The sequence below is a fragment of the Diaphorina citri genome, unplaced genomic scaffold (genome assembly GCF_000475195.1).
Source record: "Diaphorina citri unplaced genomic scaffold, Diaci psyllid genome assembly version 1.1 scaffold10, whole genome shotgun sequence".
Lineage (NCBI taxonomy): Eukaryota > Metazoa > Arthropoda > Insecta > Hemiptera > Psyllidae > Diaphorina > Diaphorina citri.
The window spans coordinates 241695-267125 of NW_007377449.1; the positions used below are offsets into that span (position 1 = coordinate 241695).

The 25431-nt window shown below is 35.4% G+C and overlaps 5 protein-coding genes and 2 long non-coding RNA genes across 7 annotated transcripts in view; 2 read left to right on the top strand and 5 right to left on the bottom strand.

Moving 5' to 3' along the window:
• Positions 1-1632: 1632 nt before the first annotated feature.
• LOC113465992 lies at positions 1633-8560 on the bottom strand. The gene is made up of 2 exons (XR_003390549.1): positions 8517-8560; positions 1633-2054 (listed from the first exon to the last, which is right to left on the bottom strand). It is a non-coding gene; the product is annotated as an uncharacterized LOC113465992 (long non-coding RNA).
• Positions 2122-5849, top strand: LOC103505617. The gene is made up of 5 exons (XM_008469972.3): positions 2122-2499; positions 2803-3072; positions 3474-3850; positions 4236-4428; positions 5353-5849. Exons 1-5 carry the CDS (start codon positions 2190-2192, stop codon positions 5538-5540), a joined length of 1338 nt encoding a protein of 445 aa, XP_008468194.2. The 5' UTR covers positions 2122-2189; the 3' UTR covers positions 5541-5849.
• Positions 8561-11164: 2604 nt separating the features above from the next.
• On the bottom strand, positions 11165-11717 carry LOC113465994. The gene is made up of 2 exons (XR_003390550.1): positions 11488-11717; positions 11165-11394 (listed from the first exon to the last, which is right to left on the bottom strand). It is a non-coding gene; the product is annotated as an uncharacterized LOC113465994 (long non-coding RNA).
• Positions 11718-13524: 1807 nt separating this feature from the next.
• On the top strand, positions 13525-15117 carry LOC103505947 (tRNA(His) guanylyltransferase). The gene is made up of 2 exons (XM_008470331.3): positions 13525-14016; positions 14551-15117. The coding sequence occupies exons 1-2, from the start codon at positions 13525-13527 to the stop codon at positions 14962-14964; spliced, it is 906 nt and encodes a 301-aa protein (XP_008468553.1). The 3' UTR covers positions 14965-15117.
• Positions 15118-17485: 2368 nt separating this feature from the next.
• Positions 17486-19214, bottom strand: LOC103505609 (jmjC domain-containing protein 4). Its single transcript, XM_008469959.3, has 2 exons — positions 18150-19214; positions 17486-17904 (listed from the first exon to the last, which is right to left on the bottom strand). Exons 1-2 carry the CDS (start codon positions 19179-19181, stop codon positions 17755-17757), a joined length of 1182 nt encoding a protein of 393 aa, XP_008468181.1. The 5' UTR covers positions 19182-19214; the 3' UTR covers positions 17486-17754.
• LOC103505599 (DPH3 homolog) lies at positions 19123-19703 on the bottom strand. The gene has a single exon (XM_008469948.3). It carries the CDS (start codon positions 19444-19446, stop codon positions 19189-19191), a length of 258 nt encoding a protein of 85 aa, XP_008468170.1. The 5' UTR covers positions 19447-19703; the 3' UTR covers positions 19123-19188.
• A 944-nt stretch (positions 19704-20647) lies between these two features.
• The window catches only part of LOC103505958, a 10451-nt gene continuing 5667 nt past the window's right edge, over positions 20648-25431 (bottom strand). Inside the window, exons 2-5 of the mRNA XM_008470341.3 lie at positions 22786-22968; positions 22255-22395; positions 21464-21499; positions 20648-20871 (exon numbers count right to left, since the gene is read on the bottom strand). Of these exons, the coding sequence (XP_008468563.1) occupies positions 20648-20871; positions 21464-21499; positions 22255-22395; positions 22786-22968 (584 nt within the window). The remainder of the gene's footprint in view (positions 20872-21463; positions 21500-22254; positions 22396-22785; positions 22969-25431) is intronic.

Below are 25431 nucleotides of genomic sequence, written 5' to 3' on the forward strand. Positions count from 1 at the left end.
ATCTTTCTTCCCCAGTAATTTGAGACGTAAATTACCCTCTCGTTTGCCGCAAGGAGATCTGCGTGAGTGCATGTCGTCTCCATTTGGCCGCATACCAGGAGATGTTCATGCGTCTACTCACTGCCGCACCCGCAGGTTGCCGCACCCTCAACTTAGGTATGTCAATAATCTTTTTACATTGGTAATGCCGCCACTGGTATCTATATGTGTTCACTGTTCCTCACGAGGCTGCATGCATACACCCCGAATAAAGAAGAAAAACTTTGATCCCGTCGGGAATCGAACCCGGGACTTCAGAAAACATCCACAATCATCTAAATAAAAACGCCTTTGGAAAAAATACGCTTAACAAAAAAGGCAACTCACTGTTCCTCACGAGGCTGCATGCATACACCCCGAATAAAGAAGAAAAACTTTGATCCCGCCGGGAATCGAACCCGGGACTTCAGAAAACATCCACAATCATCTAAATAAAAACGCCTTTGGAAAAAATACGCTTAACAAAAAAGGCAACTGGCAACACTGTTAGAACGATAATCAAGTATGACGACTATGACGTCATTCACATTTCACCATTCTGTTATCTGCTTTTGGATTAAATGATTGAAGTAAGGATAGGAAAGTAAAAATAAAAAAATTGAAGAAAGTTTCCCTTTTTAATCTAATCCAGTTAATGCTATTACATTATTCTTCTGATGACACATTGTTGGAGAAAAGTAGGTATATTTTCAGTGAAATTGGTAGATCCTACTTGTTACTGAAGAAGAAATTAAAATAGCAATACCCATCCACACATTTCACCATTCTGTTATCTGCTTTTGGATTAAATGATTGAAGTAGACACATTTGTTGGAGAAAAGTAGGTATATTTTCAGTGAAATTGGTAGATCCTACTTGTTACTGAAGAAGAAATTAAAATAGCAATACCCATCCATATGTCAGTATTAGATCTAGGTAGATATTTTTGATTATTACTTCTTACTTGGAAATGGAAATGTTCGTGTTTTTCTTCTTCTGTTGCTCCTTTTATTCCTTCTTCTCTACAAAGTAGGTTGTAGATAAAATTGTGATGTACGTAAAAACGTATACCATTTGATTTTGAAACATAATCTAGTCATAATCTTTAAGTACTTAAAAGTGCCGACTCATAAACTTTATATATTCCATCTTGTTTTATATCCACTAGAACAAAATAGAATAAAAGAAAAGGCTTGTTTTTTATTCGTATTTTTTCCCCCCCCTCTTCTTTTTTTCTTGTCGAGGAAGTGTAGGTACTTTTGATTCACTCTGATCTCTCTTAGATTTTCGTTTTATTTTTTAGAAAATTCCCGTGATATTTAACTTCCTACAAGTCTTGTGAAGACACTTTGTATTTTTATTTTTTAACATGACATAGTTATACTTATATTTATATTGCCTAATAATAATATTTGGACGTGATGACATAAAGTACAGAGTACTCTACGTACCTCTGGGTAGATTCCCCACACATTCTACCTGCCAGTTCAGTATTATGTCCACCACTATTTGACACAAGCTGTTTGTACAAGTTTAGGTACACATACATACTTACACTGTTACACATTTTGTCATAGTATTCTTTTAAGACATTCAAGATAAATAACATAAAAGTCAGGTAATATAATTATAACAAATTATATTGTAGATGTTTGAACTTTAGATTATATTTCTGTACAAAAAATTAAAACATGTACTTTAACAATGTACCAATATTTATAAAATATAAAAGCCATCAAATATTCCATGTGGTTCCTATACATGCTTGTATTTATTTTTATTTTCAAAATTTTCAGGTTTTTCCCCCTACAGTCTGCACTGTTGAACAGTGAACATTCTGTAGGGAACAAGTATCTAACAAAGTGGCTCATGCACATGATGGTTTATTAAATTGAAGAGTTTAAGTCTTCTATTAATTTATTTGTCTCTAATTTAAGATCCCAGTCTTCATGTTGTGCACATAGCTTCAGAACATCACTTGCTTTCCTCAAATCAAACATGGTGTGATCCAAACTTAGAATCCAATTGCCATATAGCTGAAAAATACAAGATGATCAGATTAATTTGAATCAGGCTTGTCTTATGGCTTGTATCATCAATCTTCACTAGAGTCTGTTATATAGCCTATTGATAAGAAAGGTTAGGATCACTGACTAGAATAGTCTTTTATCATGTTCTTATTGATTTTCATTTCAGAATTGGAAGGTCCCATAACTATTGCTCGAGACAAGCTACTATTCATGATGAGAAGTCCAATATTTGAAAGACGCCAAATGTCTCTGCGCAGTGGTCAACCACCTCCTACAGGTGGAGGTCTCATTGCTTTGGACAGTGTACGGCCTGTAGAGCTGTGGCGGAAGACACTTAACAATGTTCCTAAAGAAGTAGATTGTGGTTTGATTGATATAAATTTGGATGGTGTGCTGGACTGTATTGTGATTGCCGATAATGGATACCTGGCTGTGCTCTCTCAAGCTACAGGTGAGTAGAAAGTACAGTTTTGATAAATTCAGTAACCCACTGAAATAAATAACTCTCAAGTACCTACTTGTCCTACTTCAACAGCCTGAATAAAGCACCAATTCTTACTTGTTACAAAATACCAAACCTTACATAATTCACTTACTAAGTATTTAATTAATTGGGGTTGAGTGATTGAAAATTAGAACACATCACATGCCTTCAGACAACCTCAATTTGTAAAGGTTTTAGGTTTATTTTGCCCTTGGGATCAATTTAATTTGAAGAAACCATTCAACTTTTTCTCCCCCTCTTTGCTTCCAGGTAATCTGCTCTGGCGTAAAACCAACAATGGGTACAAAGATGGGAAGATGAAGTTCCCTCTCATTGTTGATGACCTGACAGGGGACGGGGTCAATGACCTTGTACTCATCTCCTACATGGGACCTAGCAAGTATCAGCTGGCTTTGCTGTCTGGATCTAATGGAGTACAGATAGGCACACCTCTGGTGAAGGAAGACTGCGACCAAATGACTGGACTCAACCTGACCAGTCCAGACACTGTCATCTATGTATGTGTCCAGGGAGAAAGAGGTTAGTATAAAAAAATCTCTGTTTTCCATTCTTTAAAACAAAAGTGATTTAAGTAATCCTATGACATTGAACAAGTGCCTACTTTAGGGTGCACTCATCTCTGTTTTCCATTCTTTAAAACAAAAGTGATTTAAGTAATCCTATGACATTGAACAAGTGCCTACTTTAGGGTGCACTCAGCCTTGTGAGGAAATAACTAATGGAAAAATTGAGGTGGTTGGGGAAAAAAATCCGAATCCTGATGAATACGAGTATGGTTTAAGCAATTGAAAGTGTTTCCATTTATACACAGATAAGAATTTGAATCTGCCACCTCCTTTTTGCATATGAGTACCTTTACAACCACACTTTCAAGTTTTCTACTTACTTAATAGGTGAGGTAAATTACTTTTCTTCCCCAGAACGCGTAGCGTCCGTCAGCATTAGCGACTTGTACAAGTCAAGAAGTAAATCCACCGCGTCCTCCAACATCGACGAGTCTGCCTCTCACACTGCCAACGGCAACACTGCCTCACCCCCTGTTGCCAAACTGCCTCCTCAGCACAAGTCCACCAAGCGACAGAACACGCTTACTCTGGACAAGTACCATTTGGTGATCGAGAACACGGGCGTGTGTCCAGATCATTGTAGTGCGGTGGTTAATATATCAGACGATACGAATCATACGGTGTATTCGTTTAATGCGTCCAAGACCTACATCATGCAACCCCTCATCATACACTTCAACAATGCTGCCAACGGATTCCTGCTCAAATACTGGGAGTGGCAGCCAGACAAGGTAAAGGATTTTTCTTTTGTTTGTGGATGTTCGTTCGTTCTCGGAACGGCTGGCTTTCTCCTATCCCGTCTTTCTTCTCTCGATTTCGGTGTTTCACCTTAGGAGTTACAGTTCCCCCTATCAAACTTCTTAAAAAAACTTCGTTTCGATAAATACATAATATGTCTTTCTATAAACCAAGCAAATACTACTTATTGTAGTATTGACACATTTACAGTAGGTAAAATTGTATGAACAATTGAGAGCAACTGGAGCCTGAGCCAAATTCGTTTTTTTTTTTTCAACATCAGAGTTGAGTTTAATCACAGTGTTTTTAAGGACGTCTACAAGGGAATAGAGAAAAAGAATTCTTGCAGTCCGGACCTAAAATTCCTCTTCATTTCAGGAGGAGCAAGAAGATTACTACGATAAGGACAAGATCATCATCATTCGTCATCTGCAGGAGCGCATTGTTCTAGTCATGTTCAGTCCTGATGGAACCCCGGGACCTCACATAGTGAATGCCAGTCAGAGTGACATCATACAACTGTGCCATTCCAATTCCTGTCAGCCTGGAACCTCCCTACAGGAGTATTCTCGTGAGTTGTTACAACTATAGTACAATACCTTGCCTAAAAAATATTACAACTACAGTAGAAGAGAATACTTTACCTTGTGTCCTGCTCGAATGAGACTAAAAAAATATTACAACTACAGTAGAAGAGAATACTTTACCTTGTGTCCTGCTCGAATGAGACTAAAAGATATTACAACTACAGTAGAAGAGAATACTTTACCTTGTGTCCTGCTCGAATGAGACTAAAAAATATTACAACTACAGTAGAAGAGAATACTTTTCCTTGTGTCCTGCTCGAATGAGACTAAAAAATATTACAACTACAGTAGAAGAGAATACTTTACCTTGTGTCCTGCTCGAATGAGACTAAAAAATATTACAACTACAGTAGAAGAGAATACTTTACCTTGTGTCCTGCTCGAATGAGACTAAAAAATATTACAACTACAGTAGAAGAGAATACTTTACCTTGTGCCCTGCTCGAATGAGACTAAGAAAGATCCTGTACCCGGTACAGTCTAAAGTCTTCTGTATTTTATGAGTTACAGAATACAGTTTATCTGAGTGTACAGCAGTGCGCCAGGCCAAGTTCCAGTATCATTTTTATAGCACAGGACTGCTTATAGTGCTTATTTATTTTAAACTTGATAATTTTGTTTTGGTCTGACTTGATAACTGTTGAACTTTTTCTTTCAATTTTGATTGCAAAAATATGCGTGATAGGTACAAAATTAAAACTTGGTAAAGTCTTTGGTCTCTCCATCTTTTTTTTTTCTCTCTCTCTCTGTAATATCCATTATCCACATATGTATTATCACTATCCTTTGTTCTTTCAGTGCTTCTGGCAGACCTGGACAAGGATGGGGGCTCTCCATCTTTTTTTTTTCTCTCTCTCTGTAATATCCATTATCCACATATGTATTATCACCATCCTTTGTTCTTTCAGTGCTTCTGGCAGACCTGGACAAGGATGGTTCTCAGGACTTGATCTCCTATTTGGTGACCTACGCTGGTCCGGACAAATCCTCAGACATTCAAACCTGGTCTCTTGTGTCCCAAATCCGAGTTATTCGTCTAGAGCACGAGTTGCCCAAACTGTACGAATTCCTACACAAGAGTGGGAGCCAAAATTGAGCGTCTTCTACCTCCACCTTCAAGTTTTCGCTGGGATCAGTATAAAGGCCGGTATATTCACGTTTTCACTTTCTCTCTTATTGCAGGATCTTCACGCGTGTCTATTCGGTGATATTTATGTCCTGGAGTATCCTTGATATGATATATTCTAGTCTATTCTGAGGTATTCATGTGAATATTTCGATATATTCATGTATACAATACATGTACCCATTTATACATGGTCCATATTTACGTGTATCTTGTACAGTCCCAGATATTAACATGTCTATTCTGAGATATTATCTTTCTCTCTTCCCACCTGCCAAATTTTAACAAATCCATATCTTGAATATTTTGGTATGTTTTAACTTATTCCAGACCAAATTGAATGCAGAAATTTCCCTAGAGCTTGCTGATTTTTAATTTGGTAAATAAAATACACCAATTTGTACAAATTACCCATCCATAGGATTTGTTGTAGTGTGAACTGATAAGAAGTTGGGTGGCTTATTGCTATGGGTGTCCTTTGCATTCAACAAATCACAATGTTCCAGTGAAGGTATGTACCCAATATGAATTGACTTTAGATTTTTGTACAGTTAGCTACCTTTATGATGGTGTGGTGCATAGGTAGGTATTTTTCTAGTATGGTGTAGATTTATACACAATGCTACCTACTGGCCTAAAACACTCTGGTTTGGTAGAACACTAATATTAGGTCCAGCCTTAAATGGGATTAACTGAGACCAATGGGTGAGAAAGTTAATGCAAGTACTATTATTTCTTTCTGATTGAAGAGTTTAATGATATCTGTTGTGCATATGGCCAAAGTGATGAATACAGCTTCATATTTTCGCGCAACACAAACATTTACAATAGAAGAGCTGATAAGATAGCATCTGTTGTATGCAGTTTGTTCACATCTAGTTATGGATTCTACTGGGATAAGTTCTGCTGTAAGAAGTTGAAATATCCACCAGCATTTGATTCTAGGGTTATTTTGTACCCCACTGTGAGAAACTTGAGAGACTATTTGAGTTGGCGGCAAGCTGATGCTCATATAAATAACTTGTACAATACTGCATTTTGGGGATTGGTTCAAAAGTGTGGGCATTCCAAACAAGAGGTGAGGATAAGTTGGTTATTTACCTATAGGTACCTATACATTAGATTGACAAGTTGGGGAAGTTACTTTGTTTGTGGGAAATGCTTTAAAAGATAAGCTAAAACTATATGCTATAGTAGGTAAGTACTATGTTTACTCCACCTTCTGCCATTTGCCATTTTTTTTTTATTTTTCGCCATCTTTTCTTCTCTATTTTCCCCTATTCTTTCTTCAGTTACATATTTCTTTCTTCTTCTTTATTGTTATTTCTTTTAATTTATTATCTTTTCTCTCTAAAGATATTTTCTTTCACTTGTTCATTTGATCTCTATTAATATATTATTTTTTCTTCAACAATCGTAAATTCTGGTCGTCTACTGGTTACTGAACTTAAAGCCCTCGTGGACATGGACATAATTATGTCACAATATGTCGCAACTCGCAACGTACCTACTTGGTTCTTTTTCTTTTATTTTTCGCCATCTTTTCTTCTCTATTTTCCCCTATTCTTTCTTCAGTTACATATTTCTTTCTTGTTATTTCTTTTAATTTATTATGTTATGGCTGTCCATGAATTGTGAATAAATATACTTGAGTATTTTGTTGAAAAATACCTACTTGGTTCTTTTTCCAGGGACACCTATCCTTGAGTTGGACGTGTTTTTGTTTTACAAAATTTGAAACCCAAATGTTTATTTATTTTGTTATAGGCGTCATTCAGATATCAGTTTGTCGGCTGGATGACCTGTGACGACATGGGCTGATAGTATTGACAATGGTCACGTAAGCTGAACTCTAAAGCGAATGATCTAAGTTTTGGTTGATTTAGATTTTTGAGTAGGCTCTGCTCAGAACTAGTGACTGTGGTGTTTATGATGAGAAGGTGTCTCTTCATTTTCCTATCTGTCTTTCAACATGCAATTGATACACGAGAGTTAAGAGAAGTTTTCCCACACAATTCTCAACCCAACACAGACTTGGATACAAGAAACAAGTCTGCATTTTGATTTGTATGAAGGCGTCAACAGACGAGTTTTTGCAGTATCTGTCTTCAAGTTAAAAAGTATGTTTAACAATGGTTGACTAAATAATGAATCCTTTCCTTGAATCCACTGTCAAGTTTTATCCTGTTTTGATATATTGGTGTAATGAAGCATCAATATTACATGTCAAAAATAGTGCTGAGGGTTCTGCATTGAATTGGATACAATTTTATTGAGAGCAATATTGTACCAGGAATATTTGGAGTGGAGTAAACCTGCTGAAATTACTCAAGTATTCTTGGGAAAGAAAGTGTGCATTTAATTTTACTCTCGACGATTGCTTTACTATTAGGTAAGGAGATGGCACCAAAGGAATAATGGTGTGCACATGTGAATTCATGTTGGTACTTGGTATTGACGTACTGACCCCATGGAACATACCTAATTATTGAGATGACGATTTTAATTAATCAACAAATGAATTTATTTTTGTCTGATCATTACTATAAATCATTCTGGGTCTAATCATCTTATACTGTAAGATAGTTTAAGGCTTTGTAGGTATTTACTATTTAGAACATTTAGACAAAAAAATATTTTAAGGCCAAACATCACAAGAATGTTTTGACATATCTTGAGCTTGGTTAAATTAATTTGGTCACCCATGTTCACAAGATGGTACACAAGTAAAATTATTACCAAATTGGAACAGAAGAACAACAAGGCATACCTACATTAGACATTAAAAAGAAGAAAAAAGCAAAGATTAGAGCAAAATCAATTTTGATAATTTGAATAGTAGCTATATCCCTATCTGTTGTCTAGCTCCTAATGTTGTTTCATCTCTTTATCATTAATATTTTTTTTTAATTTTTATGAAGGTAACTAACTACATTTTTAACATACCTGGATTGTTGTTCCATTCTTCAATGATGTCAACCTTTTCTGATGTGTGTGTGTGTGAGAGAGAGAGAGAGAGAGAGAGAGAGAGAGAGAGAGAAAGAGAGAGAGAGAGGTACGATGAAGAAGTAGAACCAAGTGGATATTAGGAAATTGGAGGTGTAATGATGGTCGGCAAGATGAATTCCTGACGTGTTCCGATTCCGATTTAGTGGCCTAGAATGTGCCTGATGTCCTCACAAACCCCCGTTACCCAGATGATTGTTATCTGGTTACTAGAAATAAGTAAAAACTCTTTTTATTTTTAATTTTAGATTTTCTATTACTATTTTGTGCTTGTAACATGTAAACAATTTGTTTTGAGTTGAAATACATGAAACTTCGAAACCTTAATTTGAAAACATTAGACTTTTACCTTCACTTGTAATTTTATACCTTCAATCGACTCAAAAAAATTTACCTTTAATCATGGACTTTGAACTTTTTACTTCAATCGTAGACTTTACCCTTAAATCCTTGACATTTGACTTTTACCTGCACTTACTCGTATATTTTTAACCTTTAATCGACTTGATACTTTTGCCTTTTACCATGGGTGGTGCATATGACCAAGAAGTTGACGAACACCACTTTTAAACCGTAGACAACCTTATATCGTAGACATTAGACTATTACCCACACTTGAAAATTTTTACTTTAAGACTTCACACTTTCACCTTTCATCACAGATTTTGAAATATTAACTTCAATCTCTCCAAACCAGTAGACGACCAGAATTTACGATTGTTGAAGAAAAAATAATATATTAATAGAGATCAAATGAACAAGTGAAAGAAAATAATCTTGAGAGAAAAAAAGAAAAGAACATCCTTGGTCTTGATGACGCGTCCATATAAAGTAATGCGCAATATGGTGAAACGAGGTCACCCTGAGTAGGAACATAAAGACCATGAAAAATCTTAATAGTTCAAATAATAACATTTAAAACATAAAGAAATACTCAAAAAACTTACCTCCTCAACAAAAGCACTCATTTTCAATACTATTACAAGACAAAGAAATTAAAGAAAAAACGAAATGAAAAGACGAAGAAACGCAACCACACAATTTGAACGTTCAGTGAAAAATACGACGTAATTCCGATTTGACTCCTATTTATAGCCTCGACCGATCGATGCCCTTCCTCAAGAATACTGGAATCTGATTGGCTACGATCTTTACCGACTGTAAACGAGGGCGAATCGATAATCGTTTTATGACGTTTCTAGAAGTTTCTGCGACGTGAATAATTTCTTCATGGAAATTTCCAGATATTCTACAGGGATTCTCAACATTTTCATGACAAATATACGTTTCCAATACGTTTTAATGTGAACACGTCATCTCCTTTCTCAGGCTATTCGTCTCTCTAATTTTAACCAAATTATCCGGGATTTCGATGAAGACGTCCACCATAACATGGATTTCAATATGACGCAGATTTCACGGAAAAGCTCTTCCAGAGCCCACAGGAAAAATTCATGAAGCATGAACAAGTGGTAACCTTCGGGGTATGGCTGAAATTAAGCCAGTCAATGTAATCAAAGCCTGAGTACCTACTGTTCTTACAAATCCTCTGTAGAACCAGCTGTTTCAATGGCTACCTGGCAAACGAGCGACGAAATACTGCTTCAAAGTAAATGATTCAGCCACCCACGATCCTAGGCAAGACATTCTGAACGATGCTTTTATATGGAGGGCATCGGTGTATCCTTAGTAGCAAAGTTGCCGGCTCTCTTCATAATTTTGATAGGCGTGTTCCTCAAGCAACTAAAAAATAGATACATCGTTATTAATTTTCATAATTTGCAACCCAAAAACTTCTTTTTCAAGGTATTAAGTTAAAGTAGACATAGTGTATCCGTTAGAAGGTACCCATAGTATAGTACCTATCTCATGAAAGTAAAAGTAATTTAACCATTTCATCCAGAGGGAATCGGAATGCAAAAAAAAAAACACTGCGTGGTATTTGGGACTTGTTGCCTCGTGGAGGTCATTCTCATTCACCAACTACTGTGAGGTACCAACAGGGGGGTACAGGGGATGAGCAACTGCATAACAACCAACAAGGTAGCTAGGTATAACGATTGCAATCACCTCACAGCTGATTCAGAACACTATTTTTACTTTGGTAGACAGAAAATACAGGATGTATCAAAGTTTTTTAGGAGGGGCCAAACGAGAAATTCACTCGCACACGTTTTATTTTCAACCCAGAGAGCGGTGCTCTCAAGGTTACTTATGAGCAAATTTTTAAGAAATAGAAACAAATTACGTTATTTACATCCATCCGCATTAGAAGACACGGAAAAACCAGTTACCTCGGCGGTGACCTTTGACCAGTTGGATTGGACTTCACGAAGTTATAAAAAATGAAATTAGAGGTACTTACTTTTCAATACAATCCCTCAGTAATCCAAGCATCAAGATTCAAGAGTTAAAGATTCACCTACCTATATGGTTCATTCCTTCTGAAAACTGTGTGCAAACTAATAACTATGTACCAGCCACAAATGTGACAAAACCTAACATGGAAATAATCGTGAGGACATAACAACATGTTGGGAATTCAAGGTATTTAAGGGAGATTAAAATAAATAAATAAAAGAACAAGGTTTAACAGTAGAGAAGGCCTAGAGTTGTTTTTTTTTTTTATTTTTTAACAGATGAAGAAAAAAAATTAATTTTCAATGGAGAAAGGGAAGATCTAGATTGGAATAAAGAAATTGGGTATGTAGGTGCCAATTAAAAAAAGAAAGAGATACCAAAAAATCAAGTGGATTGATTGATGAAGCAAGGACCAAAGGGGAAAAATTAGGACATTGGAAAGATGGGTCCTAAAAACCTATGAAATCCTACCAAAAATCAAGTGGATTGATTGATGAAGCAAGGACCAAAGGGGAAAAATTAGGACATTGGAAAGATGGGTCCTAAAAACCTATGAAATCATAATGAAGAGACAATAAAATTAGGGCCAATGGAAATTGCAAATAACTACCTTTAAAAAAGATCCATCCCATTTTTGACTGTGACCAATTTTTAACATAAATTTTTTTGTCATGCATATACTGATTAATAAAACTAGAGCAACACTATAGCCATCAAACCATGGCATCATTCAACCTCTTCAATGTGAAGAAAAGGGAAATAAGAAGTGTCAGGTCAAGGTTAAGAGAGGACTAAAAGTCCAAAGGGAGTGAAAATACAGTGAGAGAGAGAGAGAGAGAGAGAAAGAAAGAGAAATAGAGAAAAAAGGGAATAAAGGAGGAGGGTTAGTTAGATGTTACCGAGAGAGTACTTCCATAACTTCGGCCCTGCTTGTGACTCGCGTCTGCACTGTAGTATTGTGGTGGGGTCTCCCCTCCTTGGTTGATGATTCACGAACTCCGAGGTCTACGTAACCGTAACGTTTTCTATACGTATCCGTGACGTGCACGTAGATCCCACGTAGCTTGGTTGTTGGATCATGTTGAATGCAGTGCCATTGGTTTCCATATACAGGGGGTTCCCTCATAACTATAACAGGATTAGAATAACTTGTTTTATTCTGCCCCCTGCTCGAATGAATCTGAGGCTATTTTTATGTGGTATTGGATTATAGGAGTACTTCATTAGGTGGTGTTGTACCTCGGGAATCGTGATACCTCGTGAAGTCCAATCCAACTGGTCAAAGGTCACCGCCGAGGTAACTGGTTTTTCCGTGTCTTCTAATGCGAATGGATGTAAATAACGTAATTTGTTTCTATTTCTTAAAAATTTGCTCATAAGTAACCTTGAGAGCACTGCTCTCTGGGTTGAAAATAAAACGTGTGCGAGTGAATTTCTCGTTTGGCCCCTCCTAAAAAACTTTGATACATCCTGTATTTTCTGTCGATGGATGTAAATAACGTAATTTGTTTCTATTTCTTAAAAATTTGCTCATAAGTAACCTTGAGAGCACCGCTCTCTGGGTTGAAAATAAAACGTGTGCGAGTGAATTTCTCGTTTGGCCCCTCCTAAAAAACTTTGATACATCCTGTATTTTCTGTCTACCAAAGTAAAAATAGTGTTCTGAATCAGCTGTGAGGTGATTGCAATCGTTATACCTAGCTACCTTGTTGGTTGTTATGCAGTTGCTCATCCCCTGTACCCCCCTGTTGGTACCTCACAGTAGTTGGTGAATGAGAATGACCTCCACGAGGCAACAAGTCCCAAATACCACGCAGTGTTTTTTTTTTTGCATTCCGATTCCCTCTGGATGAAATGGTTAAATTACTTTTACTTTCATGAGATAGGTACTATACTATGGGTACCTTCTGCCTCCACGAGGCAACAAGTCCCAAATACCACGCAGTGTTTTTTTTTGCATTCCGATTCCCTCTGGATGAAATGGTTAAATTACTTTTACTTTCATGAGATAGGTACTATACTATGGGTACCTTCTAACGGATACACTATGTCTACTTTAACTTAATACCTTGAAAAAGAAGTTTTTGGGTTGCAAATTATGAAAATTAATAACGATGTATCTATTTTTTAGTTGCTTGAGGAACACGCCTATCAAAATTATGAAGAGAGCCGGCAACTTTGCTACTAAGGATACACCGATGCCCTCCATATAAAAGCATCGTTCAGAATGTCTTGCCTAGGATCGTGGGTGGCTGAATCATTTACTTTGAAGCAGTATTTCGTCGCTCGTTTGCCAGGTAGCCATTGAAACAGCTGGTTCTACAGAGGATTTGTAAGAACAGTAGGTACTCAGGCTTTGATTACATTGACTGGCTTAATTTCAGCCATACCCCGAAGGTTACCACTTGTTCATGCTTCATGCTGGATCATTTACTTTGAAGCAGTATTTCGTCGCTTGTTTGCCAGGTAGCCATTGAAACAGCTGGTTCTACACAAGATTGGTAAGAACAGTAGGTACTCAGGCTTTGATTACATTGACTGGCTTAATTTCAGCCATACCCCGAAGGTTACCACTTGTTCATGCTTCATGGAGTTCGAGTCCCATGACAGATGTTTACCAAACTGCTTTATTGTTGTACGTGTAGATGGCAAAGGATTTCACAAATTTACCGAAGCTCATGGATTTGATAAACCAAATGACAGGAGTGGACTGTGGCTCATGTCCAAAGCAGCAGCATGTGTTATTGAAGAGTTTAATGATATCTGTTGTGCATATGGCCAAAGTGATGAATACAGCTTCATATTTTCGCGCAACACAAACATTTACAATAGAAGAGCTGATAAGATAGCATCTGTTGTATGCAGTTTGTTCACATCTAGTTATGGATTCTACTGGGATAAGTTCTGCTGTAAGAAGTTGAAATATCCACCAGCATTTGATTCTAGGGTTATTTTGTACCCCACTGTGAGAAACTTGAGAGACTATTTGAGTTGGCGGCAAGCTGATGCTCATATAAATAACTTGTACAATACTGCATTTTGGGGATTGGTTCAAAAGTGTGGGCATTCCAAACAAGAGGTGAGGATAAGTTGGTTATTTACCTATAGGTACCTATACATTAGATTGACAAGTTGGGGAAGTTACTTTGTTTGTGGGAAATGCTTTAAAAGATAAGCTAAAACTATATGCTATAGTAGGTAAGTACTATGTTTACTCCACCTTCTGCCATTTGCCATTTTTTTTTTTTTTATTTTTCGCCATCTTTTCTTCTCTATTTTCCCCTATTCTTTCTTCAGTTACATATTTCTTTCTTCTTCTTTATTGTTATTTCTTTTAATTTATTATGTTATGGCTGTCCATGAATTGTGAATAAATATACTTGAGTATTTTGTTGAAAAAAAAAAAAAAAGTTGTTCAAAAATAAAGAGATATACTATACTTAGTAGGTAAGTCCTATGTTTACTCCACCTTCTGCCATTCGCTATGAGCATGAGAAAAATTGTGGGCAACCTCACTACTATCATAGAATTCAAGCCACAGGTTCAATTCTTGGTAGAGTAAACAAAAAGGTAATATACTGAATATTATTGAATTTCTTAATATTCTTTACAGGCAGAAAAAATCCTTCGAGGAACAGTATCATCAGAGAAACATGAACTTTTGTTCAAGGATTGTAAGATTAATTACAACAATGAATGTGAGCTCTACAAAAAAGGGACAATAATTATCAAGTCTCTTGTACCTAGCTCTACTGGGAGTCCTGTGTGCAATACTGTGTATGTACCTCTGAACTGTGATATCATTAATGATAAATTCTGGAATGAGAATCCCCATATTTTGGACTCATCTGTAGACATGCCTGTATGTCAGGAAATTGGTGCTAATAGCTGTGAAATAGTCTTTGTTAAATTCAGAAATGTGGCTCAAGAAAATTTGAAAGGAAACAACAAGAAGAAAAGTAAAAACCCACAAAGAAAAGAACACCATGGAGAAGGAGATAATGATCCTAAATGCAATGATGAATGATTCCTAGCAAAGGAAAATGGACTACTATAAGGTAAGTTCTAGCAAATACCTATATGTTCAGTGGGATATTTCCTCTTCCTTCCCCTTCCTGTGTTTGAAATGCCAATATAATTATATCATTATTTTGTATTTCATCAAGTTTCTGTTTCCTTATCTTACCATGTATTTGTATTTTTTTTTTTTTCTTTAAATCTTGTCCATGGCTAAGCTGTTATAAGATTCATTGTATAACACGTTTACATGTAAAAGTGTGGCAAAAAAAGTTCACCTTTGAACTGAAATTTATTATTCTGATTGAGATGGAAAATTCTACTATACTCACCTACTTACATTCATACATAAGAGTTCAAAAATTTGGATGTACATTAATACTTTTTTGTCTACATAATGCTTCTCATTTGGACAAATAAACAACAATAATTTGTCCTTAGCTAATATGTAACTTTTTCTAGGGAATTTTTCCCCATCAGTACCTACCTAGGTATAAGGGGTATAAGGTTTGTACAAATAGCAACTCGTATTGGTTTCCTTTATAAAACTTTTGGTTTCATAGTGGTATATTTTTAAAACATGTGTTATTTATTCAAACTTATGGAAAAAATCTAGAAGCTTTTATTATAGTATTATTAAAATTTATCCCAAACTTGGGATAAATTTTGTTTTGAATCCTAGATGGTGTACAAATAGCAACTCGTATTGGTTTCATATATAAAACTTTTGGTTTCATAGTGGTATATTTTTAAAACATGTGTTATTTATTCACACTTATGGAAAAAATCTAGAAGCTTTTATTATAGTATTATTAAAATTTATCCCAAACTTGGGATAAATTTTGTTTTGAATCCTAGATGATTTTGAATAGTCAGCCACGTTTTCGCGTGTTTATTTTTACTTTATTAAATAAAAAGTCCATGAAATATTCAATAGAATAAGTTGTTGGTAAATTTAACATGTTCCATTAAGTAGATTGTGTCCTTTGAACGTAATGTTCCGTATGTCAGTATTAGATCTAGGTAGATATTTTTGATTATTACTTCTTACTTGGAAATGGAAATGTTCGTGTTTTTCTTCTTCTGTTGCGTAAATGTAAATGCAATTTCTTTGTGTTATTATGTCACAACTTTGGTGCTCACTGCAGCATTGTAGGATTTTTCCCAATACATATCTCAATAATCCTAACAACCAATGTTTACCTACCATGCTGGCACCGGTCGCTATGCGCATTTACATGTCATAGCTACTCATTTTCCTCACGAGGCTGAGGGGGCCCCGCACCAGCCAGTCACGGGATCAATCATTTGCATGATACAAATTTCTTGACCCCACCGGGAATCGACCCGGGTTCCGTCGCGTACAAGCGGTGTCTCATCGACAAAGAAAGCAGATTGACACTACGCCAAGGATGGAGTAGAGTGTAGTAGGTATAACAGTGCAAGATACGATATAATAGACAACTGCCTTCTTATTGAATGATATGTTCGTATTTTTTATTTTCTATTGCTCCTTATTATTCCTACTTCTACACAAAGGATTGGGTTGTAGATGAATTTGTGATGAACGTTAAGGTATGCTTTTGAATTCTGAAAATAATATAGTCTTATCTTGAGTTACGTACATTCAAAAGTGTCGACTCTTTAATAGTATATCTCATCTTGTCTTTATGTCCACTAGAAGCAAGAATAGATACAAAGAAGCTGTTTCCATCGTATTTTCAAACCTCTCTATACTGGTCCTATTTGTCGAGTACTCGTTTTACGTACATCACAATTCTTATCTACAAAGTAGGTTGTAGATAAAAATTGTGATGTACGTACAAAACGTCATGACGCACATATTTTTAGCTTTTGAAACCATATAATACGTAGTCAATAATCTTGAAGTACTAAATATAAGATGTACAACTGACTCATTGATTGAAACTATATATAATAATACATCTAATCTTAATAGTTCCGACTCATAAACTTACCATCCATCTAGTATTTATATCCAGCTAAGACCAAAATCGAAGAAATAAAAAGAAAAGGCTTATGTTTTTAGTCGAATTCGTAATTTTTACCCACCCTCACTATATCTTTTTTTATCTTGTCTGAAAGGAAGAACTGTCTATAAGGTACTTTCTGATTCACGCTGATCTCTCTTAGATTTTCGTTTTATTTATTTTAGAACATTCCCGATGAAATGTATCAGACTATCCCATCCAACTTAGTCAGGTGAAGAACACTTTGTTATTTTTATTTTTTAACATGACATAGCTTATACTTAACTAATTACTATATTGCCTTAATTTGAATCAGACTATATGATATTGGGACGTGATGACATAAAGTACAGAGTACTCTACGTATCCTTCTGGGTAGATTCCCCACACATTCTACCTGCCATGTTCAGTATGTATTATGTCCACCACTATTTGACACAAGCTGTTTGTACAAGTTTAGGTACACATACATACTTACACTGTTACACATTTTGTCATAGTATTCTTTTAAGACATTCAAGATAAATAACATAAAAGTCAGGTAATATAATTATAACAAATTATATTGTAGATGTTTGAACTTTAGATTATATTTCTGTACAAAAAATTAAAACATGTACTTTAACAATGTACCAATATTTATAAAATATAAAAGCCATCAAATATTCCATGTGGTTCCTATACATGCTTGTATTTATTTTTATTTTCAAAATTTTCAGGTCTTTCCCCCTACAGTCTGCACTGTTGAACAGTGAACATTCTGTAGGGAACAAGTATCTAACAAAGTGGCTCATGCACATGATGGTTTATTAAATTGAAGAGTTTAAGTCTTCTATTAATTTATTTGTCTCTAATTTAAGATCCCAGTCTTCATGTTGTGCACATAGCTTCAGAACATCACTTGCTTTCCTCAAATCAAACATGGTGTGATCCAAACTTAGAATCCAATTGCCATATAGCTGAAAAATACAAGATGGTACACAAGTAAAATTATTACCAAATTGGAACAGAAGAACAACAAGGCATACCTACATTAGACATTAAAAAGAAGAAAAAAGCAAAGATTAGAGCAAAATCAATTTTGATAATTTGAATAGTAGCTATATCCCTATCTGTTGTCTAGCTCCTAATGTTGTTTCATCTCTTTATCATTAATATTTTTTTTTAATTTTTATGAAGGTAACTAACTACATTTTTAACATACCCGGATTGTTGTTCCATTCTTCAATGATGTCAACCTTTTCTGACAGATAAACTTGAGCATATCAAAGAACTGTCTGAAATTGATTCCAAAGCTGACTTGCAACATGAGTTGACAATGTGATGTCCAGTCGTCCATGTCTTTACAGTCATCAATTTCCTTTTTTACAGCTTCCAAATGAGACACCATTTCATGGTACACATGATCAATATTAGTCCCATTGATCCAATTATGATTGATGGAAATTGTATGTTCTAAGTTGGTGACCTGATGATGCCAGCCTGATGGAACAAATATACTATCCCCAGCCTCTTGCTCAACAATGATGACTGTATCCCTAGGTAATGTAGACCAGTCAACACTCCTCATATCTGAGATCAAATTTCCCATTGAGTCTTTGAAGTATTTTTCATTCCCTGGAGCTAGTAACAACCATTGTTTTCTACCACAAATATTGACAGACCAACTATATGAATGGAATACATCTGCATGAAGAGGAGTCCATGTTTCTTTTGGACCCATGTATACAAATCTGTAATCATCCTTGTGTTCTAGGTGCTCAGAATAATACTCATTTAACCAGTCAGAAGAGAACACATTGGGTACTCGATAAATGTCTTCAGTTTTAAAATCTCTAGTAAAATGCCAGTCTTTCAAATAATAGAGGGGTTCTGTCTCTGAGAGCTTTCCATCAATTTTATTTTGCCAGTAAATTGTGTATTCCTTTAATGTCATATTAGTTTTTTCATGAGCATTGAAATAGTACGAGTTACAATTAGCAACAGGTACCTCAATGTCTCCATAGTGGTTAGAGAGATATTCAAAGTTAGGTTGCTTATTTTGAACCCAATGTAGGGAGCTATTCCATTCATTTACACAAGATTTCAAGATAAAGGGTTTATTTTTGGAAAGAAAGTTATTGAAACAGTAGGGGTAAATGTGAGAAGGATCAATGTTATAGTCTACCTGAGGTAGAGCAGTAGTTGTTACATTGATCTGCTCATTGGAGTTACAAGAATCACTTAGCATCAACATCACAGATTTAATTACAGAGGGCTACATGAGTAGAAGAGCTTGTACTTTTTATGTCATCTTTCTCAGCCTCAAGAAAAGTTTCAATGTCATAGATAACTTTGATAATCAATGAGCATGTGGGACATGTTGCAACATCTTCTCCAGCCTTCAACTGTTCCTTTGTGATCTGAAACCGATCACCACATGGGCATGGGTAGTAGTAGGTCTCGTCATCTTCATCATACTCAAAGTCCTCTATCTCTATCTCATCGTGATACACAGACATTTTGGTAAGTGTTTTAATAGAAATATTGTTGTGCAATACCTAATCACTGGTAGGTAAATAACAAAGTGAACATACCTACGTCTTACAATTTTCTTGGTCTCATCTTAATCCGACAGGCATATTTTTTCTCACAGGTTTTCTCACATACCTTGTACTTCAGCAAGAAAGCAAGAATGTTTAAAGATAAATTTAATTTTTCAGAAGAAAAACTAACAAAAAAGTAATAAAGAACTGTCACTTCACATTTTTATTTGGGATTTTTGGGAATAGAAAATTTTAAAAATTTCGCGCCAGTGATAAAAAAAAATCACATGAAAAAAATCGCTTGCAAGTCTGATCCGATCATCTGGAAAAAATCGGGTTTCTTGCACGTGACAAAAAATTCAAATTTCAAAATTTTCAACTTCAATTTTTTACTTTTTAAGTTTTTTACTGGTAACTTATTCGCTTTTCTAGTTTTCCCTTGTACTAATGTACTTCTTTTTAATTTTGTCTTTCAAAAAGAAAATCCTAGAGTAGATGAACCACTTTTTATTTTTACTTTTTAAGTTTTTTACCGGTAACTTATTACTTATTCGCTTTTCTAGTTTTCCCTTGTACTAATGTACTTCTTTTTAATTTTGTCTTTCAAAAAGAAAATCCTAGAGTAGATGAACCGATAAAACGTACCGACCCTCACATATGGTGTAAATCTCAATGGTTCCAAAGTTATTCAGTACAGGAGTGTTGCAGTTCTGTAAGTTAGTTGCTAGAGGTGAGCTCTTTACACCAAAGTCCCATTTCAGCTTGGCCTGCAGCATGGCCAAAAGTAAATTTGAATATGTACGAGAGTTCGAGTCCCATGACAGGTGTTTACCAAACTGCTTTATTGTTGTACGTGTAGATGGCAAAGGATTTCACAAATTTACTGAAGCTCATGGATTTGATAAACCAAATGACAGGAGTGGACTGTGGCTCATGTCCAAAGCAGCAGCATGTGTTATTGAAGAGTTTAATGAATACAAGATGGTACACAAGTAAAATTATTACCAAATTGGAACAGAAGAACAACAAGGCATACCTACATTGGACATTAAAAAGAAGAAAAAAGCAAAGATTAGAGCAAAATCAATTTTGATAATTTGAATAGTAGCTATATCCCTATCTGTTGTCTAGCTCCTAATGTTGTTTCATCTCTTTATCATTAATATTTTTTTAATTTTTATGACACATGCACCGAGCCGCCTTCTGTTAGAAACTCACTTTCATATATGATGGGTATCTGGTGTCTGTAGTAGACAAGTTTTGGCAGCTCTCCCAGATTGTATTCTTCAGCTAACGACTCATCCGAAATTTTCACAAATCCTATTCCTAATTGATCCGCCTCGTCGTCAATGTTCTCTAACTCCTGCAGTGCTTTCGAACATCTCTTGCAGTTGGGCTTGTCTGGAAATTGATGGCAATATTGTTAAAGTATTTCTCAGTTTTTGAGAAAATGTTTGATGGTACAGAAAATCAGTTTTTCGCTTAATCTTGATATTGTTTCTGATTCTTTCTTAATTTGAATAGGGAATTGAAAAGGATGCCGGAATTTGAGGGTTTCAAATATGTATTGTAAGAAATTTGTCTTAACTTATCTTAACTTCAACCTCAGATAGAGTTACAGGGTGTCTTACTTAATTGGTTGTCTGGTAAGAGTGGTAAGCACTAGAGTTGAATCGAAGTTTTTTCTCGGTTCTCGTGTTTTCGGCGAAGACAATAGGAGAGAGATATAGGGTGTAGCAAAAGGAAGTTTACTCAACAATGGAAGATAACCACCTCTGACTTAATAAACATATGTTAATCATAAATTAAGAAATGCTATCAAGACATCGTTATGGAAGGGGTAGGGGATTAACAAGGAAATAAAGGTCAGTACATTTTCAAAATGTCTACATAATCTACAGAGGATGAAAATGTTCAATAATTTACAGGATGAACACGAGACAAAGGATTACAATGTCACCCTGATATTGAGTTTGCTAAATTTGGTACTCACTTTGGTGGGGCGGTGCACAGCTCTTATCATCCGGGCCTAAAAATCAGCAATCGAAGAACAAATCGTTCACAAAAATTAAAACATATTAAAATTAGCAACATATAAGAAAGTATAAACAAAGCATTTGCCACAGTTCCACGCCCACTTGGAAAAAAGGCTATTATGTACATACTGAAAATGAATAAAATATGATGTATAATTTTCACACCATTCATGGGTGGATAGGGATGTTTAATATGATACGAGTAATTTATAAAGTTGCGATGAAAACTGACGAAGCTTGCCAAGTGCTAACTCGTGGGTGTGAAACTTATAGAACTTTGAACACAAAAGGTGTACAACTCTACACTAATGTATATTACTAAGACACTAAACATCAGTTTAAGTATTTCAAAGCTAATATGTTATCTCAACAATATTCGTTGGTATTTAAGAGATTCAAGATAAAACATGCATAGTATTCCAATTACCAACATTAAGGATGATTCTTATAAAATTTATCAATAAATAGTATGAAAGCTTGATTTATACAAAATTCGCGGTGGTAATGGAACTAACTAAAATCTGACACACATTTCTGTGACAGAACTAAAACTATCATACTGGATTACATGTAGACAATCAGTTTTATTATTTAAAAGAAAAAAAAAATCCTTTGACTAACCCCCAGGTTCAGGGTCCTTATGTTGAAATGAACTTTGGCCTCAAATCAACTTGAGACGCTACAACCTGGCTCTAAGCTATTCTAATAAGAGCACGACATTTACACAACGGGCTCGATGCTTACTTACAAAATAGTACGGCAACGAATTCTGTATCCTCTACAATTTTGTTCAAAATTTTGGCGTTCACCTCTTCAATTCTGTCGGGCAAGTCCATGGCCTCTAAACTGGTTAGGAAGTCCAGCACATTTTCTTCGTCCATCAAGTCACCTGGGAGAGAATTAAGAAAAAGAAAAGATTGAGGGAGCGCTCTAAGATGTCTCTATCTGTCCATGAAAACCAAAAACCGGGAAGGTAATTGAATTTGAGGAATACCTAATCATTCCGGCATTAACACCAGTAATTCTGATGAAATTCGAATCGAACGAATTTTGAAAACTGTCAAGAATAGTTTTTGTACAATGAAAGCCATTGTAATTACAAATACTGGTCTCTATTGTAAATTCATTTACCCTATTTGAAAGAATGTGTCTGATGAATTTTGTCTCGTTTTCTTTACAATGTTAATATAATCGACAAGCAATAAAATTGTCTACCTCAACTCTAAATTTTATTATTGTTTTGTAAATCTGGCGTGTTAAAAATGTTGGAGCTACTTACCATCGTAAATAATAGGTTCCTTTTCTCTGAAATAGGTGAGTGCAGGAAAGTTCTTGATTCCATAATGCTTAGCCAATCGTTTGTCATTGATTTTAACAAAGTCCACTCCAAAAATATCAGTATCATCATCGATCTTTTCCAATTCAGCAAGTACTTTATCACAGGTAAGACAGCTTCTGGTATCTGAAACAAGACGGCACCTAGATTTTGTTCATTTCACGAATGTCCTCATAGCGGTAGAATATCTCTTGTCAATGCTATCGAAAATATTATCAATTAGGTACCTACATGTTATGTAGAATAAAATAAATATGGAATCTCTTGTCACCTCTTCTTACACCAAACTATAAATTCAGCTAATAGTCGGAAACTTTTTGTTTTAATATTTCGTTACAAGGTAGTTTTGGCATATCACCTCATAACATATGATATTAAAAAGATAAAACAAAATAAATTCAATCGTGATTGATTAGTCATCTCATAAATCGTGAACCCATTTCAGATTGTCGTATTTCCCCTACATATTATGTAGAATCAAATGAATATGGAATCTCTTGTCACCTATCCTACACCAAACTATAAATTCAGCTAGTCGGAAACTTTTTGTTTTAATATTCCGTTACAAGGTAGTTTTGGCATATCACCACATAACATATATTAAAAAGATAAAACAAAATAAATTCAATCGTGATTGATTAGTCATCTCATAAATCGTGAACCCATTTCAGATTGTCGTATTTCCCCCCTAACATCGCAAGAGAATTCGCCATCGTATTAACTCGTTGAAACAATCATTGATGTTGTTAATTGTTTTGGCAAGTGCACAAATATGTTTCCTTGTGTAATGATTTCACATGAAGTGGATAATTGCTTCATATAAGCATGTCACGTGACCTTTCCATTTTTTTTTATTTCACATGAAGTGGATAATTGCTTCATATAAGCATGTCCCGTGACCTTTCCATTTTTTTTTTTTTTTTTTCTTCCCTGAATTTGTTGAAATCCAATTAGAAAGTGTTTCTAGTTGATTGGACGCATGCCAAAGGATTGCTGTTGAACTTGGATTTTCCTTTTAAAACGTATGAACCCTGTACCAAAAATTACTTGTTTGTAGCCCGAACCTCTTACTTATAGGTACTTTCCCGCTCAGGGCGGATTTTATCCTGATGGGATAATGTTCGTTCTCGGAACGGCTGGCTTTCTCCTATCATGTCTTCCTTCTCTCTTCGATTTCGGGGACATAACTTTTCCAATATTGCTCAACTGAGGAGGAAGTTTCAACCCTTGTTGGTGCTAGATATGTTTAATTTTGTCCGATGTTTATTAAACATTAAATTTTCTTGAGACTATACAGAACAATTTTATTGATATCCGATAAAAACACAAGCGATATGATTACAGCGAATGATGCATCATAAGGTTTCCATAGATATCCAACATGAATTTCACTGGCGTAGCTACTGAATAATTATCTGGAAAAAGCTGAATGCCAATTCTTTGTGTTGATATTTATAAAACCATTAAACCATGATTGTAGTATGTAAGAGGTAATAATATTATCCTGCTTTTCATGTATGGCTTCGTAATTCTCTAAAGCCAGGATAGTGAGGATGGGTGATATATCAATCTTATCTCAATGGAGCAGTTGCAAATGGGTAAAAAATATAAATAAATGGTCGATTCCTATGTAAAAAGTTGAGAAAAATCTAAATCTGAGATCCGAAAAAATAATTGTAAAAGGTCGAAAATTCAATTTTTATTTTCCGTTCTAATGAAAGAGTTCAAAGATGTGTGACGTCAGTATTTACGCAGTTTTTTTTTTGTCCGCTAGGTGGCGCCAGTATGCAAGCACGCTTGCGGAGGAGCAGAAAGAAATGCGCAGAAACGTATGCGCACAAACACATTAATGTTTATAGAACTTTTTAGACATTTTACTCGTAAATAACCCAGTATTTTTCGAAGCAATTTTTTCAAGAGAAGATATTTTGTATGAAAAATTGAGCACAATGGATGTAGGTAGGTTTAACGGAAAAGATTAATTTCAAATAAGTTAAAGTGAAACATGACCGTTGAACATTTGATTTGTTCAGTCTGTCCCCATAGAAGGACTTACCTATCCAAACCTGGTCGACCTATATATCAAATAAAGGTCTTTATACCAGGAACACGAAAATGGTGGTGCAAATTTTGTCCAGAAAACCAAAACGCCAAAAAACCCAAACAAGCTGAGTCCGTCCCTCCGGGAATTTTTTATCCCGTAGTTTATTCGATCGTGGTTAAAGAATACCTATGTACCTACCTAATTTGTTTAATATTCAGTTTATTATCATTCTTGATTTGATTTTTTGATTTTACTTTCACGTAATGATTTAAAATCAAGACTAGAGCCCGTTCTCCCTTTATTCCCAATAAAATGTTTAAGTCACCCATCCATTTATTGGCCTTGCTCAGCGTAGCTTAACATAGGTGACGCTAAAACCGGTCTGAAATGATCGACTGAAGTGTTATCTAAAACTTTCTCGCTTTGAGTTCATAGGTCGTCGCGACAAATTTCAAGATCAGAGCTCATTTGTGTGAGAAAATGAGAAAAAAAAAATCCCACAATTAGTCAATTAACTTTAAGTCACCCATCCATTTATTGGCCTT

Bases quoted from the DNA above. Each gene is read 5' to 3' on its own strand.
- LOC103505617 (XM_008469972.3), top strand. From the start codon at position 2,190: ATGTTCTTATTGATTTTCATTTCAGAATTGGAAGGTCCCATAACTATT. The intron at 3,073-3,473 runs GTTAGTATAAAA...TTTCTTCCCCAG, and splicing joins ATGTGTCCAGGGAGAAAGAG to AACGCGTAGCGTCCGTCAGC. The intron at 4,429-5,352 runs GTGAGTTGTTAC...TTGTTCTTTCAG, and splicing joins CTCCCTACAGGAGTATTCTC to TGCTTCTGGCAGACCTGGAC.
- LOC103505947 (XM_008470331.3), top strand. From the start codon at position 13,525: ATGGAGTTCGAGTCCCATGACAGATGTTTACCAAACTGCTTTATTGTT. The intron at 14,017-14,550 runs GTGAGGATAAGT...TATTCTTTACAG, and splicing joins GTGGGCATTCCAAACAAGAG to GCAGAAAAAATCCTTCGAGG.
- LOC103505609 (XM_008469959.3), bottom strand. From the start codon at position 19,181: ATGTTGATGCTAAGTGATTCTTGTAACTCCAATGAGCAGATCAATGTA. The intron at 17,905-18,149 runs GTATGTTAAAAA...TGTATTTTTCAG, and splicing joins AGAATGGAACAACAATCCGG to CTATATGGCAATTGGATTCT.
- LOC103505599 (XM_008469948.3), bottom strand. From the start codon at position 19,446: ATGTCTGTGTATCACGATGAGATAGAGATAGAGGACTTTGAGTATGAT.